This window comes from Chionomys nivalis, chromosome 4, assembly GCF_950005125.1.
Source record: "Chionomys nivalis chromosome 4, mChiNiv1.1, whole genome shotgun sequence".
In the NCBI taxonomy this organism is placed as follows: domain Eukaryota; kingdom Metazoa; phylum Chordata; class Mammalia; order Rodentia; family Cricetidae; genus Chionomys; species Chionomys nivalis.
In genome coordinates this window covers 36121827-36138214 of record NC_080089.1, presented here as the reverse complement: position 1 = coordinate 36138214, position 16388 = coordinate 36121827, and the positions used below count along the sequence as shown (strand labels likewise).

General features: G+C 37.9%; 1 protein-coding gene across 3 annotated transcripts in view; it reads left to right on the top strand.

Moving 5' to 3' along the window:
- Ccdc15 (coiled-coil domain containing 15) overlaps nt 1–16388 on the top strand; it is a 72284-nt gene that overhangs the window by 18227 nt on the left and 37669 nt on the right. Inside the window, exons 6-11 of one of the 3 annotated variants that reach the window (XM_057768196.1) lie at nt 1983–2105; nt 3222–3344; nt 4159–4905; nt 6332–6439; nt 7429–7551; nt 8165–8269. In XM_057768196.1, the coding sequence (XP_057624179.1) occupies nt 1983–2105; nt 3222–3344; nt 4159–4905; nt 6332–6439; nt 7429–7551; nt 8165–8269 (1329 nt within the window). Of the gene's footprint in view, nt 1–1982; nt 2106–3221; nt 3345–4158; nt 4906–6331; nt 6440–7428; nt 7552–8161; nt 8270–16388 lie in introns of all 3 variants that reach the window. The other 2 variants (XM_057768198.1, XM_057768197.1) reach the window with 2 other exon arrangements.

Below are 16388 nucleotides of genomic sequence, written 5' to 3'. Positions count from 1 at the left end.
CACTGTTTCCTTACTATAAAGTAAAACTTATGTATTATAAAAATTTTAAAAAGTAAAACTTACGTATTATAAACATTTTAAAATAAAGACAAGGAAGCCGGGCGGTGGTGGCGCACACCTTTAATCCCAGCACTCGGGAGGCAGAGGCAGGTGGATCTCTGGGAGTTCGAGGCCAACCTGGTCTAGAAGAGCTAGTTCCAGGACAGGAACCAAAAAGCTACAGAGAAACCCTGTCTCGAAATAAAAGTTATCTATAACATTACACAAAATTGAGACACTGTATTTGATCCCAGCAAGTGCAAGAAGGGAGCAGAAGACCAATATTATCCTCCTGTACTGTAGCCATCCAAGTGTTTGTCTGTCTCATCTTCCCATCACACTTCTCGTTTCAGATTCTTGTTTCTTACATCCTTCCCCAGGAACACTGAAGCCCCCCCCCCCGAGAGATCTCTCGGTATTCTCACCAACAGGCTAACATTTGTGTTTTTGTTAGTTTGGTTTGTTTTTTTTTTTTTTGTTTTTTGTTTGTTTGTTTTGATGCAGGGTTTCTCTGTGTAGCCTTGGCTGTCCTGGAACTCACTCTGTCGACCAGGCTGGCCTCAGATTCACAGAGATCCGCCTGCCTCTGCCTCCTAGGGGCTGGAATTAAAGGTGAGTGCCACCTGCTCATCTTGAGTAATATTTTTAATAAAGGAATTAATTTAATTCTAAACTTAAATTTAGAATGAAGAATTAGAAACTAAGTGTACATCCAGGCTTAAGTGTTTAAGCCTGTACTTAACAAAATAGCATTGTTTAGGTATCCTACTTATTTCAGATTTTACTACTTTGGATGTTCAATTCTTGTGTTTTCATGTGTTTGCTCAAGTTTTGTATTAACTTCCAGATTTTAGTAAAATAGACCCTTACTTAGGCTTTTTAGTGTATTTCTGCCCATCAACTGTCTCTCAGTTCTTTCCCGGTCTCAGTACCTGCTTGGGATATGGCATGAACCACACACATTGTGTGCTGCTTAACTGCAGCAGTGCAGTCTGTCCTGTTGTGACTTTCCAGATACCTTTTCTTTTGCGCCTTGCGTATTCTCAAACTTGCCATGTATTTGGACTATTGGAGTCATTGGTGGGTACTATTAGAAAAGGGACTGGACAGTTTTACTCAGACAGGAAAAAGGTGTTGTTAGTTCCTAGAGACTGTTGTTTGTTTGGAATGTACTCAGGCCTTTCAATTGCCGTTTACCCAGAGAAAATACTGTTCACTGACCTGACTAAAATAATTAATCCTGTAGAAGAGAGAATTAATCCTGAAATAACATCCTTGTGCAAACCAGTTTCATACGTCAGAGGTGCCATATGAGTGTAATTTATTATTATTATAACGATAATGAGTTCAAACTTGCTGTTTGTTTCCAGAGAATGCCATGTCCTTTTTCCAGATAAAAGAATAGAAATAAATCCACTCCATATAACTGGGAATGATCTGTGAAATTAGTGAATTTTTTCTTACTTGTACACCTTTATTTATCTTTACTCATAGCTGACCTGTATTCATGTATGTGTGAAGCAGAAACTACTAATTGAAAAGAATTACATTGTAACCCAGTTAAATTCTGCCTTCATTTTCTTACTAGACTTTAGTGGCATTATACTCCTATCTAATTGTCACTGTCATTCAAAAATTGAGATACAAGTTCAACATGTTCTTGTTTGACCCTTGTTAGGTTGCCAAGACTGAAATTAAATGTATTCTGTAATCATTGGTGGCTAGAATAACTGCACGTTGTCATTTCTAAAGTTTATATATATATTCTTCCAGTGTATTTTACTCGACGTGTTGACATGTGATTTATTTGTATAGTTGAAATGAAAATGGTAATTCTTTTCCTTTTTTCTAAGCTGCTAGGTCATTAATAAAGATTGAGTATCATGAGCGCATTGCTTTCCCCAGACTATTTATATATGGACTGGCTTGTTTTATCTCCCCAGAAAGCACTTCTTAGCAAACCAGCATGCATCAAGATAAACAAAGAAGTAGGAGAGGAACCCCCTGGTAAGATCCACGAAGGCCCTTTAACTACAATTCATTACCAGAACTTTATGGAAAATCAGGTAGGGAAATGTAGATATAGGTGTTTATTGTCTATTTATATCTCTTGTAAAGAAAATGAAAATTGAAAATTTTTAATTGGATAATCTTTTTATCGTAAGGGTTTAATGTTCTCTCTATGTAGTGAATGTATTTCCCTTATTAGACAGCAGACGTGTGAGCTTCTCCCATTCTATAGACTATCATCTCACTTTAACAGTAGCGTCATTTATAGGCCCCAAAGTTTAGTTTTGGAGTGGTCTGACTTATTGTTGTCTTTTGTTTCTTGCTCTTTTAGTGTTACCTCTAGCATACATGGGATCATGAAGTTTTATTCCTAGATCTTCTAAGTATATAATTTTAGCTCTTACTTTGAGGTCTGTATTCATTTTTAATTGATTTTCATGAATGAATCGAAGAACGGGTCCACTTCATTCTTTTCTATGTCGATACCCAGTTATCTTAATGCCATTTGTTAAAGAGTTATTCTTTCCCATTGAGTTGTCAGATGTCAGTTCATGATAAATATGACGGTTTCTTTCTTATCCCTTCTCTTTCTAATATTCTGTGTGTCTGTATGATTTGCTTGTTAATTCAACGTTTTTTTTTTTTGCTTATTTTTGTTTTTTGTTTGTTTTTAAACCAGCTGACATTTTGATAAGGAATTATTGAGTCTGTAGATCCACTTGTGAGCTATAGTGTTGGAAATGTGACCAATGTGTGGGGTGTGTGTGTGTGTGTGTGTGTGTGTATTCAAGTAAAGTTTCAGTATATTGCCCAAGCTCGTCTCAACTCATGGGCTTTGATTTCTATCTTCAAAGGTCTGGGACTATAGATCACCCACCAAATCCAGCAATATTGTCAAAGACAATATTTTCTTTTAGTCTGAACATGGAATATCTTTTCATGTATTTAGATCTTTAATTTCTTTTAATAATGTTTTAAAGTTTTAAGTACACAGCCTTGTACTCTATAACAGTCAATTACATTTGAATACATTGTTTTGCTAGACTTGTTTGTGATATCTAAAGTTTTATTCTAAAGTTATTGTAAAGATATGGTTTCTACTTGTAATAGCTATGTTTAGTGAAGTTTTGGATTTTGCTTTTCATTTTTGTTATTAATTGCTTTTTCTTTAGGACCTTGGCTGTGGGGAAATTTCATCTGTTGTGACAGGTAAAAAGGAGAAAGAAGATTGGTGTGTGGGTTACCAGCAGGATCTCCTTTCTGAGGACAGAGAAAAGGCTGTCAGCAAAGTTCAGGTAAAGCCAAAAAAGTAAATTTACAGTCTTGGGGCACAGATCTATAATCTTAGCCACTTGAAAGACTGAAGCAGAAGGATTACAGGTTCATAATCAGCCTTGGATACAGCGTGTGAGTTCAAGACCAGCCTGAACAATTTTGTGAGAACTTATCCCAAAATAAAAAGAAGATTGATGGCCAGGCAATGGTGGCACACACCTTTATTCCCAGCACTTAGGAGACAGAGGCAGGTGGATCTTAGTGAGTTTGAGGCCAACGGGGTCTACAGAGCAAGTTCCAGGACAGCCAGTTACACAGAGAACCCTGTCTCAAAAAACAAAACAAAACAAAAAAGGAGGCGGGGTGATTGAGTATGTAACACAGTGGGAGAGTGTTGGCCTAGCATGCATAAAGTCCTGCTTTAGTCACCAGTAACGCGAAAAAGCGGTTAAAAAAAAGTGTGATTTGAATTAGGGATTTATGGTGTATTTAGGATTATTGACTCAGGTTATTTTTTTGTTTTGTTTTTGTTTTTCAAGACAGGGTTTCTAGATGTATCTCTGTGGCTATTCTGGAACTCACTCTGTAGACCATACCAGCCTTGAACTTACAGAGATCTGTTTGCCTTTCCCTCCTGAGTGCTGGGGTTAGAGGCATGCACCACCATCACCCGGTGACTCAGGTTATTTTAAAGTTGGACAGATACTAAGGTTTCACCCTTCTAGCTTTGCTTGATTATGTTATCATTTAAGATTATTTTGGGATTCTTATGGGAAAATCTGGATTTTTGCTGCCATCTAGCAGTTTGTGTTTGTTATTTATATTTCCTTTTAGAAAGTAAAATTCAAAAATCCATTATTTGTTGTGATAAAAGAAGATGAACAAAAGCAATTGAATCTTCATAGCCTTCAGGATGTTCTTCCACAAGCCCAGGATTATTTTGTAGAAGTTCAAGGCAACTGTCCAGAATCCCAGAGTGGTGTGATAGATGTCCTTAATGTTGAGCCCAAAGCTTCGAGTATTGAACCTAAAACTCCAGGTGTTGAACCAAACACCCAGGCCACTGGAATTGAGTTTAAGACCTCAGAGCCAGAAGCCCAGGCTCTTACGACAGCAAGTCAGGACATTGTTAAAGCCCAGACTGTTGAGCTGGATGAGAATATTGAGTTGGAAGCTCATGATTTTCTACCTCCAAATCAGACCATTTCATCTAGAGACCGGGATTTTCTGCCCAAATGCCAAGACCAGGACTCTTTACCCAAAGACCACCATGTTCTCTCTAAATACTGGAATGTTCTTCCTAAACATCAGGGCCAGCATAGTCTGCCAGTAGACCAGGAATTTCTACCTAGAAAGCAGCTTGCATTATCTGAAGAACAGAGTCATCCACTCGAATGTCAGATCCAGGATCTCCCACCTAAAGAAAAGAGTTTTCTGCCCAGACACCAGTATAATTTACCTATGTATCAGGACAGAAGAGGTCCACATGTTCTTCCTAAATGTCAGGATCATGATGTTCTTTCCAAAGACCAGAGTAATCTACACAAATGTCAGGAGCAGGATCTTCCACTCGAAAACCAGGTAAAATAAAGCGGGAAGGGGGTACAAGTCAGAAGTGACTTTGGTTTGTAATAGAATCTGCAAAGATTCTTCTATAGCTGATTTGGAGATTCCTAGCTGGAGATGGCACTTTCCTGACTGATTTTTGAAACTCCAGGGTTCCTACAAAATGTTAAAGTAATGTCAGCAGTATATTTTCTCTATCCAGGAGATTTATATGTAAAAAATAATTCTATATTAGGATAAATATTTCTGTCAGCCATCATCTGTTTTGACAGCTGGAAGTTGAAAAGAGGCATGGCCTACAAGTACCAGCTGTATCTCTCAACAGAGGTTCCAGACCACTTCTCTGCTAGAGAACATTAAGGACCACAAGAAGAAGAAGGGGCTGTGCAGAGAGAACAATTTGTAGGGTTGTAGTTGGCCAGCTTCTCCCCCAAGCCAACAATCTGAGCCAGCCTGTTATTCTTAACTAAGCAATCAGTGCACAGTGTTTGTTCTTTTTAAAGCAAATATGATGAAGCCAGAGTCAGTTCTGAAAGGTAGACAGGGAGAGAGTCACTTCCTCTGATGTCTGTCAGGATCTCTGTAGGCACCATCAGGTCTCCATCAGGAGCAAGGTAGAGCAGAAAAAGGACAGAAATTAGCAGAAACTTAACCCTTTGAGGTTAGTTTGGTCTTGCAAAAACTCTGAGCTGACTTGGAACCTGACAAAGCATGACTTCTGTGATTGTGTTTCATATTACTCTGAATTTAAAAATTACCTGACGCTCTTACCAAAGTCTTCATTATTATTTCTTTCATACTATTCCTGCTGGACATTTTTTTTCTCTTAGAAAGTAAATTTTAGGGAGCCATTCTCTGATATGACAGATATGGGAAAGGGAGAGGAATCTTTTCTCTTGCTTGTTACCAGTGTCTGCCTCCCAAACCTCAAGTTCAGGATTTTATGAGAGACGAGGTAGGGCAGAATAGTATTGGGGGACCTAGTCTAGGTCCTGTTAGAATACACTCAGTGTGAAGAAGGATGTGTAAATGCTTAACAATTCAGTTCTTGCTCTTCTCTTTCTCTGTTCTATCTTGTACCTAATGGTATAAATGACCCTGTTTTAGTAAGTCAGATAAATTCTCCCACTCAAAAGGCAGTTAATCTGTTTTAATTTACCAGGATTATTCTCTATTATCATAAATTTATTGCCCCAACATGAAGAGTGTAAGAAATAGTAGACCTTAATCCATTTTAAGGTTTGGTGAGTTTGTTAGATTCTCCTGTGTGCAGTTTAAGAATTAAAATCTAGTAGCTTTGGATTAAAAGTGTAGCATTGTCCTGATTCCTGAGCATCAATCAAGATTTACATAGATTTCTCCCTGAAGCCTGCAAGATTTTGATAGCCTATTTCCCTGACTGATTATTATTGCCATTATTATTGGTTTTATTCTCTTTTAGGACATGTTTCTCAAGCAACCGTCAACTTTCATGAAAGGAGAGAGAGACGAAGAGGAGTTACCTCTGGTGTGTCCTCAGATCCAGGACCAAATTTTCCTTAGAGAACAGGTAGAGAGCACCTATAGAATGAGTGCTGAATAACTCCTGAAAAAGAATAACAGACAATTTATTAAGCTAGCTTGTATGTGGAATACGTAAACATAAGACTAAGAGTAAAATGTCGAGTTATTTTTAAATGTGCTAAAATAATCTGTGATTTACTTTAAAATACTCCTGAAAATAAAATTGGAGAAGGCTGGAGAGATGGCTCAGTGATTTAGAGCACTGGCTGTCTTCCAGAGGAATCAAGTTCAATTTCCAGCACCCACACCGTGGCTCACAACTTTCTATAGCTCCCGTTCCAGGAGATCAAGTGTCCCCTCTGACTTTTGCAGGCACCAGGCACACATGTAGTGCTCAGTCATAACACTTAGAAAACACTTATAAATGTAAAGTAAAAGTTTTAAAATGTTGAAGAAGACATAGATGAAAAAGTAAGGGTTGCTAGAAATGGTACCATAAGAGATTTATTATATTGTTTTGTTCCTACTTTATTATATATTTGGATTTTTTATGACACACATACACATACACATACACCTTTGTTCTGTTGTGACTCTAGGATTTTCTCCTGTATTATGAGAAGATCATTTCTTTTGAGACAGTTTTGTAGTTCCTTTTGCTCAAGTGTACCAGAAGGACTTCATCTTAGGAGGAATGGAGGATGGCGAGACTGCAAGAGGATTTGCTTTGGAGGACTGTATACATGGTTAACACAGTATTGGAGCCTAGCCTGTCTGGGAGAATAGTAGTGAAGAATATGCTTCAAAGAACAAATCGCTTAGATTTGGGCCTGAGATTTGACAGGCAGTGAAGTGATCACTTCAGGCATGTAATGTTAAGGTCAATAATAATGGGCAAAGAGCAGAAACAGACTCTTTTTGTTCTGTTTGCCATTCTGATTGAAACCTACTTCAATCTTCATCAGCTTTAATTGCTGCTGTAGATGTTATCTTCCTGTTTGGGCAATTTCTATTGATATTTATGTTATTTTTTAGTACAGGAGCTATGAGCAGTCGTCATGTGATATGACAAATGAAAGATGGAAAAAGGAATTATATCCAGAGTGCTACAGATATAGTTTACATGAAATCCAGGATCCAGACTCTGCATGCAAGCAGGTAGAGTGGAGTTCAGTGTGAACAGTTAAGAGTTTAGGCAGGGCTTTTTAGAGTTATATTACTAACAAAGTTATTAGTGTTATTATCTTTATTAATACTAACATTGTAAAAATGATAGCTAACCTCAATAAAGTATTAATAATAGCTCAAATGTTTTTTTTTTAAGATTTATTTATTGGTTATATATACAGCATATTTTCCTGCACACCAGAAGAGGCATCAGATCTCATTACAGATGGTTGTGAGCCACCATGTGGTTGCTGGGAATTGAACTCAGGAACTCTTGAAAAGCAGTCAGTGCTCTTAACCTCTGAGCCATCTCTGCAGCACCGCTCAAAAGTTTTTAGAAGCTTGTATGCATTATCTTTCTCAATTCTCACAATAACATGGGAGATAGATGCTGATATGATCCTTGTTTTATAGGTAAAATTATTTTGCAGATGTATTAAAATTGTTAATAAGAAATATTTCCACTTTTATGATTTAACATATTAGAACACTCTGGCTTATTTAGATTACCCGGGTCTCTTACTGAAACCTGTAGTGTTTTCACTATTATGTCACCATTTACACAAATTGATGTGTGATTTAGAGCTTACGTTTTACACAGCAGCAACCATCTGTTAACACAACTGAGAAGTGGCAAGAGGATTTACATCTTGGTAGTCGTGAACATCTTCCACGCAGACACTGGAGAGAAACATGCAGCAGGAGACAAGTATGTGTACTATTATAGATACCTTTAGCCTGAAAGTGGGGAAGCTAATCAAGAGCCATGTTGCAGCTGCGTGGTGGTGGGCATGCCTTTAATTCCAGCACTCGGGAGGCAGAGGCAGGCAAATCTCTGAGTTCATTGCCAGCCTAGGCTACAGACTGAGTTCCAGTACAGCCAAGGCTACACAGAGAAACCTTGTCTAAAAATCAGAAAAAAAAGCAAAACAAACAACTCACATTTTATTTCAGAGCTTGTGCCAGAACTTGTTAGGGTGGTGTTGGCCAAAGTTTGGGGATATAAAATTAAGATCTCTAGTGTTTCAAGAAATGTCACAAGACTGTGGGTCTATTAAGATTTCTTTATGGCTCTTCTGAAGTCTTATGTATTCCCTCTAAAGTTCTATTCTCAAATTATTTCTGTTTGTGGTTTTATGTATTTTAGAATCAAAGGTTCTAGGTAACTAGTAGTGTTAGGGTGCCTGAAAGAAATCAGGAAATTTCCTCTTGGTCTCATTCAGGGAGTCAGAATGACATGAAGAAGAAGGGCAGAAAGGAGGACATGGCTGAGGCTTCAGGACTGAAGTTCTGCTTTCTAGAACTTGTAGTTTGGCCTATAAAGTTAGCTTAAGGGAGTACCATCATGCTTCTTCAACATTGTCATTAATAGTCCAAAGAGTAAGGCCCTTTTCTGAGGTGGGTCTTTTGCATTTGTTTTTTTCCTTGGCCTGGAGAGTCTCCCCATTTTCCTTCATTTATTCTTTCTGTTTGTTATGATTTGGGTATAAAAGACTCATTTGAAGGCTTGGCCCCTATGGTAGTGGTGTTGAGGAGTAACTGGATCATGAAATTAAATTGCTGGCCTCCTTAGGAGGTGGGGTCTAGTGTAGAAGAACATCATCACTAGGTTTATGTCCTGGAAGAATATACTTTGTTCCTAGCCTCTGCCTGTCTTGCTCCAGTTCTTGCTATCCACTGTGAAATGTATCATTTTGCTCTATTCATGCTCTGGTCATGATGATCTGTCTTACAAATATGTGGTCCCAGAAACAGCACAGCCATGTGCACATAGGCTGACACCTCTGAAACTAATACAAAACAAGTCTTTTGTTGTTGTTGTTTTGTTTTTTGAGACAGGGCTTCTTCGTGTTGCCCTGTCTTGGAACTCAATCTGTAGACCAGGCTGGCCTCAGATTCACAGAGATCTGCCTGTCTCTGCCTCCTGAGTGCTAGGATTAAAGGCCACTGCCACTGCCAGACCTGCCAAAACAACTCTTTTTTTTTTTTTAAAGATTTATTTATTTATTAAGCATACAATATACTGCTGGCAAGGAAGGCACCAGGTCTCATTACATTACAGATGGTTGTGAGCCACCATGTGGTTGCTGGGAATTGAACTCAGGACCTCTGGAAGAGCAGCCAGTGGTCTTACCCTCTGAGCCATCTCTCCAGCCCCCAAAACAACTCTTTAAAGCCTCCTTTAGTTTACCTTCTCAGGTATTTTGTTGCTGTGATGAAAAAGCTAGCTCAACTTATCACTCTTCAGATTTTAGCTTATATGGTACCCCTTTGGAAAAGATATCCCTGGCTACCTTTTCAAAATTATGGGTCTCCCACCCCTTTTCCTGTGTGAGTGTGTGTATATATTTAATATTTCCTTGTGTTCTGTTTGTTTACTTCTCAGTATAAAACTATTTTCAATTATTTATTATATACATGTTCCTTTTGTTTATTTTCTGGTTTTGTTTTTGTTGATTTTGTGGGTTTTTTTTTTTTTTTTTTTGAGATAGATGCACAGTCCAGGATGGCTTCCAACTTGGTATGTAGTTGAGGATGACTTTGAACTCTTTATCCTCCTAGTTGTAGGTAGAAGTTTCTGTCCTACCAGCAACTCCCAAATAAACACACTGAGACTTAATATTACTTACAAATGCTCAGTCGATAGCTCAGCCTTGGTACTAGCTAACTCTTAGATTTAAATTAACCTGTTTTCCCCTCTATGCTTTGCCACATGGCTCATGGGTTATTACCTCATTTTCTATACATCCTGCTTCCTTGGCAACTGGCTGTCATCTCCCCTGACTCCGTCCACTTCTTCCTATCATTCTCCTAGTTTGGTTGTCCCACCTATAATTCTTGCCTGGCAATAGGCCAATCATCTTTTTATTAAACCAATCTGAGTGACAAATCTTCACAGTGAACAAAAGGATTATTCCCCAGCATTTCCCTTTTTTGTCTAATTAAAAAGATGGGCTTTAACTTTAACATAGTAAGATTATATATAACAAAAACAGTTATTAACTAAGAATTTCAGTTACAATATCTAGTCTATTTGTATTTGACAAAATTGGAGAAAATATTTTATTATCTGTCTTATCTTAGTTTTATACCTAATTTATCTTTTATTATAACTAATTAAAATTTTAACTGTGATTTTCAACTTCACCAAAGACCCACGAAGGATGAAATATTATCTAATAGCAGGGATATCAGGCTGCCTAGACAGTCATCCAAAGTTCCTCTGCAAAATTGGGTCATCCAACTCTGGCCTACAGACCTAGTGTGACTGGAAGACATTTCTGTGAAGCAGGGAATTTTGAAGGACTGTCCTACCTTATTTCGGCAAAGTGTGGCAGTTACTCTTCTTGTGTCCTGCTGGTCCAGTTTGGACAGTAACTGTCAGCAATTGAGGCAGGGGCAGTTTCTTTGCCTACATGGCTAGCTTTTGCCATAAAGAAAGCAAACTCCATATGAAGTTTCTTTGATGCCCATCATCTTCTCTGAAGTAGATTGGTGCTGCCAGAAACAGATGTTTCACTGTCATGAAAAGCCTTAGGTTATTAAATATTAAATGCCATATTCTGTAGGTCTTTGAAGTATTTAAAGGCCATTTGTCTATCTAAATATATCTGTGCATGACTTTGGAAACATACCTAGCATAAGCTTAACTATTATAACTAATAACTTATATTTCTTAATTATACATTATATTTTAAATGAGATATATAGGCATAGTACTCCAAACAAGAGTAGAAACATAGGTACAGTAAGTTCTAACAAAAGTAACCTTAAATTTGTATCATTATACAAAAATACCTTAAATACACGCCTTTAATCCCAGCACTCGGGAGGCAGAGGCAGGTGGATCTCTGTGAGTTCGAGACCAGCCTGGTCTACAAGAGCTAGTTCCAGGACAGGCTCCAAAACCACAGAGAAACCCTGTCTTGAAAAACCAAAAAAAAAAAAAAAAAAAAAAAATGCCTTAAATAGTAGAAACATATATACAGTATAGAAAAAATAACCTCAAATTTGTATCAATATACAAAAGTTCATACCCATGTAAAATATTTAAGACTAATAGTTGCTTTTTTGGTTTAAAAGTAGATTGAATAATATACCCTTTTATCCTATCATCACATTCCCCTTTTTTTCAAAGGAGATCTTTGAATCTAATCTACATTGTTCAATTTTTTTCCTGACCGTTACCAATAACAACTTGTAATACCCCCACTTACATGATAACAAAAACCCATAAACAATTTTTGGACAACGTGGACGTAGTTTTCTAGACTATTTCCTGTTGTTTGGGAGTGTTGACATCTTTTGGGGGACTTTGAGAAAATTGAATAATTGTTAAGCCTTGGCTGGAGACTGTGAGACTGGATATCTCATTCAGCAGCCTTGGAGCTGTCAAACATTTGTTGAGTACCTGCCAACATTAGCCATTATTTAAGTATGGTCAGATACAGCTGCAAACAAGTCCTAGCACTTAGAATTTCAGACAGTCTCAAAAAGAGACTGGTGTGTAATCAGATAGTTATTGAGCAACATAATTCGTTCACAAAGCATAGAAGAGAGGCACCTCTGTCCTAAATCAGGGTGAAGTTTGTGATTTGAATTTCTTCTTTTTATCCTACCTTCACACAGACCCTGAAAATCCTCAATCTTAGAACAATATTCCTCTTCTTACATTTCTAATCCAAAGACATTAACAGTGCTGATAAATACTAATTCCTACTTAGGGTTTCAAGTATAACAGGGTTCCCAGTGCTGCCTAGCTTTTTACTTGTTGCAATGCCACACTCTCATAATTCCTTTTTGTGTGTGTCTCTGTGTGTGTCTGTGCCTATCTGTCTCTCTTTTGTCTCTTTATGTCTGGGTATGCAGAGGTCAGAGAACAACCTGGTAGAAATGATTTTCTACCTGTGATTGTGGGGAATGAACTCAGACCACTGGGCTTTTATGGCAGGAACCTCTACCCTGCTGAGCTATCATCTCTCTGATCCCAAACTCTCACACTTTCGTAAAGAAAATCAAAAACTGGGCATACATCTTTAATCATATCACTGGAGGCAGAGGCAGTAATATTTACTTCTGTGACTTCAGCTACTAGGTGATTTTAAAATTTGTCCTGGAATACCCAGTAACCAACTCAACTCTTATATTCTACAGGTACTCAAATTGAAGATGTTCTGAGTACCTGTTCCAAAACTGTTCCTTTACCCACTTAATTGTGCAAGCTATAATCCTAGCGATTATTTTTATATCTCCTCTGTTTCTTCATCTTAGATCCTTTTTCAATTAAAATTTCTTATTATTGTGTATTTATGGAATGGTGTAAATGTAAGTTTGTGTTCCATGAAGTGTGTGGAGGTCAGAGACAGCTTTGTAAAGTCAATGTTGTCATTAGCTTGTCACCTTGTTCCACCTGTGTTGACTGAGGTTTCCTGTCCTGCCTGATCCTGCAGCCATTCAGTCCCCCCAAAATACACATAGGTCTACATTAATCATAAACTGGTTGGCATAGTAGCTCCATCTTCCTCTTAATTAGTTCTTATATCTTACATTAACCCATTATTCTTGTCTGTGTTAGCCACATGGCTTGGTACCTCTTTTGGTAAGGCAGTCACATCTTGCATCCTCTGCATTTGGGTGACGACTGTAGACTGAATCTTCCCTCTTCCCAGAATTCTTGTTGTCCCGCCTTTACTTCCTGCCCGGCTACTGGCCAATCAGTGTTTATTTAAAATACAAGTGATAGGGTACAGATCATTGTCTTACAGTACCCCCCCCCCCGTTTTTTAAGAACAAGAACTCTGAATTGAATCTTCTTTGTTTAGCTTTTCTCCTGACCGTTATTCATAATAACTTGTAACCAACATTCTAAACAAAGACAAAAATTCATAATATATTTTTTTGGGGAATGTGGGCGTAGTTTTCCAGCCTACTTTCTGCTGATTGGGGGCACTGATAATCTTATAGGGACCTAAAGAAAATTTAGAATCATGGTCAAGTCCTGACAGGAATATTCTGTGAGGCTTGATCATCTCAGCCAGCAGTCTTGAGGCTGTTCTGGAAGTAGAACTCAGACATCTGGGCCATCTGCTCCTATTGGAGATTTTTCAGGAGGTTGTCCATAATCAAACCTGATTTTTTTTCTTAACCTGGAATGAGTCCACAGTCTCTCATTTCCTGTGGAAACAAAAACAAAACCTCTTCTCCAAAGTAACATATTTTTTGACTTAAATTTTAAAGTCAAGCCATTTTCAAAATATATATGTTGGGTTAATCCAGCAGCATTTATAATCAAATATCTTTTAGCAACTTTTTCTCCTTCCTCAGCCATCAGACAATTTAAAGATAAAATAATAACATACAGTATCCAGACTCTCTATGTATTTTCATCTTTATGTGGCTTTATTTAAAACTCTATTTCTTTTGTTTTTATTTTTAATTTTTTGGCTTTTTGAGACAGGGTTTCTCTGTGTATCTTTGACTGTCCTGGAGCTCTGTAGACCAGGCTGTTCTTGAACTCACAGAGATCAGCCTGCCTGTGTCTCCCAAGTGTTGGGATTAAAGGTGTGTGCCACCACACCCAACTACGCTCTTTCTTAGTTTTTTTTATTTTAAGAACTTTATCCTTTTTATTTTCTCTCACAAGCCTACATATATTTTTAAACACTGTAAACCATTTATTTCTTCATTTGAGTCTATCTTTACTGTATATCTCTCTTTTTCTGACTACATGAGTCTTTAATTTGCTGATTAAAGCCATGGCTTTGACAGCTGTATCCAACCCATTCCCTAGCTTTCTGAGAGCCTAGCTTCATGGTGGAGGTACTGATTGGAGCCATGTTTATTGCCACATCTCTGTGGAGTTTTAAGGTCCCTGTCACCACCAAAAATCATGTGGTCGGCAATTCATAAACACCATTTAAGTGTTTGCTGGCAGGTTCTCTTAAAACAGCTGTAAGGTTTTTGCAGCTAAAGCTGACTCAGGAAGCCTCTCTTAAATGAGGTACACTTGCCTCTAGCAAACAGAGCCCACCTGAGAAAATGCTTTCAAGAAGCCATGCTTAACTCTGTTCATTTTTGTCTAGAATTATTTCCCAAACTCTCTCAGGTTATAAGTGGTTTTAGCTGTCCACGTTGGCACCATTTGTTGACAGAGGTTTCTGTCCCACAGGGTCCCACAGTTGTTTAGTCCCAAATAAACACACGGAGGCCTACATTAATTTTAAACTGACTGGCATAGTAGCTCAGTCTTATTATTAATTAATTCTTACATCTCACATTAACCCATTATTCTTGTCTGTGTTAGCCACGTGGCTTGGTACCTTTTTTGGTGAGGCAGTCACATCTTGTATCCTCTGTGTTTGGCTTCCTCTCTGTCTGGGTGACGACTGAAGACTGAATCTTTCCTCTCCCTAGAGTTCTCATCGCTCTGCCTCTACTTCTTGCCTGGTTTCCCCGCCTATGCATCCTGCCTGGCTACTGGTCTATTAGCATTTATTTAAAAACAAGTGACAGGGTACAGACCATTGTCCCACAGCACACCTGAGAAGAGGGACTTTCAGTTGAGAAATTGTCTCCACCAGATAGGTGTGGACATGTCTGAAGGGAATGTTCTTATTTGCTAATTGATGTAGGAAGGCCCAGCCCACTGTGGTGATGCTGTCCATGGGCAGATGGGCCTGGACTGTATAAGGTAGGTAGATGAGCAAGCCAGGTCAGGCAGGCCAGTAAACAGATTCCTCATGGTCTCTACTTCAGTTCCTGCTTTTAGGTTCCTGCCTTAGCTTCCCTCAATCATGGACCATGACCTGTAAGACAAACTCTTTCCTTCCCTAAGTTGTTTTTGGCCAGTGTTTATCACAGAAACAGAGAACCAAACTAGAATAGTTGGCTGTCTTCTTCCACAGTTCCTAGGAATCAAACTCAAGTCTCTGTGCTTGTGCAGCAAACACCTTAACCTGCTAAATTATCTTGCTCTCTTAGATCCTCTTGATAAGGCAGATTGGGGACAGTTCCATATTAAACTCTCCTCTTTGTATTTTTGTTGTCATAATTTTAGCTCGGATCTTTACCGTTTCTTAACTGGTCTTTTAATCAACTTCCAGTGTCTGCCTCTACTTCATCTGACTAGGAAACTGACTTTCTGATTTTGACATTTCTGTCCCATTTCAATTTATCTTTACAATACAACTAGACAGAATCTGTTATTTATAGATACCAATTTAATTTTTAGTGCCCCCAAAGTGATCAGTTAGGAGAATTCATTTTAATGAATTTTTCAATGCAGTTTTAAACGTAGAAAGTATTGATAGCGTGAAGATCGGTTACCTTTCCATTTTCTATTTCCTCAGCCTTTCCTTTTCTCCAGACATATCTACTATCAACAGTTTAAAGTTCACCAGTCTAGACCACCTAATTTGCATACACATGCATACAGATAAATTTTTGATTGGATTGCATATCCTATTATTTTTATTTAATGACGTTGTATTATATTGATTGTTCTGCAGCTGGCTTTTTAAACTTCACATATTAAACTGATAATAAATTGATTTTTATGTGTAGTAAAGAAATAAAAATATTTAGTTATACTGGTACTCTTTTGGAGGTATTTCTAGCATTTTGTGTCTCTAACTTCTATTATATTTACTCATTGGAAGCCAGTGACACTGCTCCAAACCTACCCTCCTCCTCAGACTGTGAAAAGCAAAAATGCTGTAGGCCTTATCAGAAGTGCCTGGGAGGTGATTTTATCAATGGATCAGTTTAAAATGAAAAAAAAAAAAATAAATGTGGGAAAGAAAAATGAAATATAAAAAAGTAATTCTGTG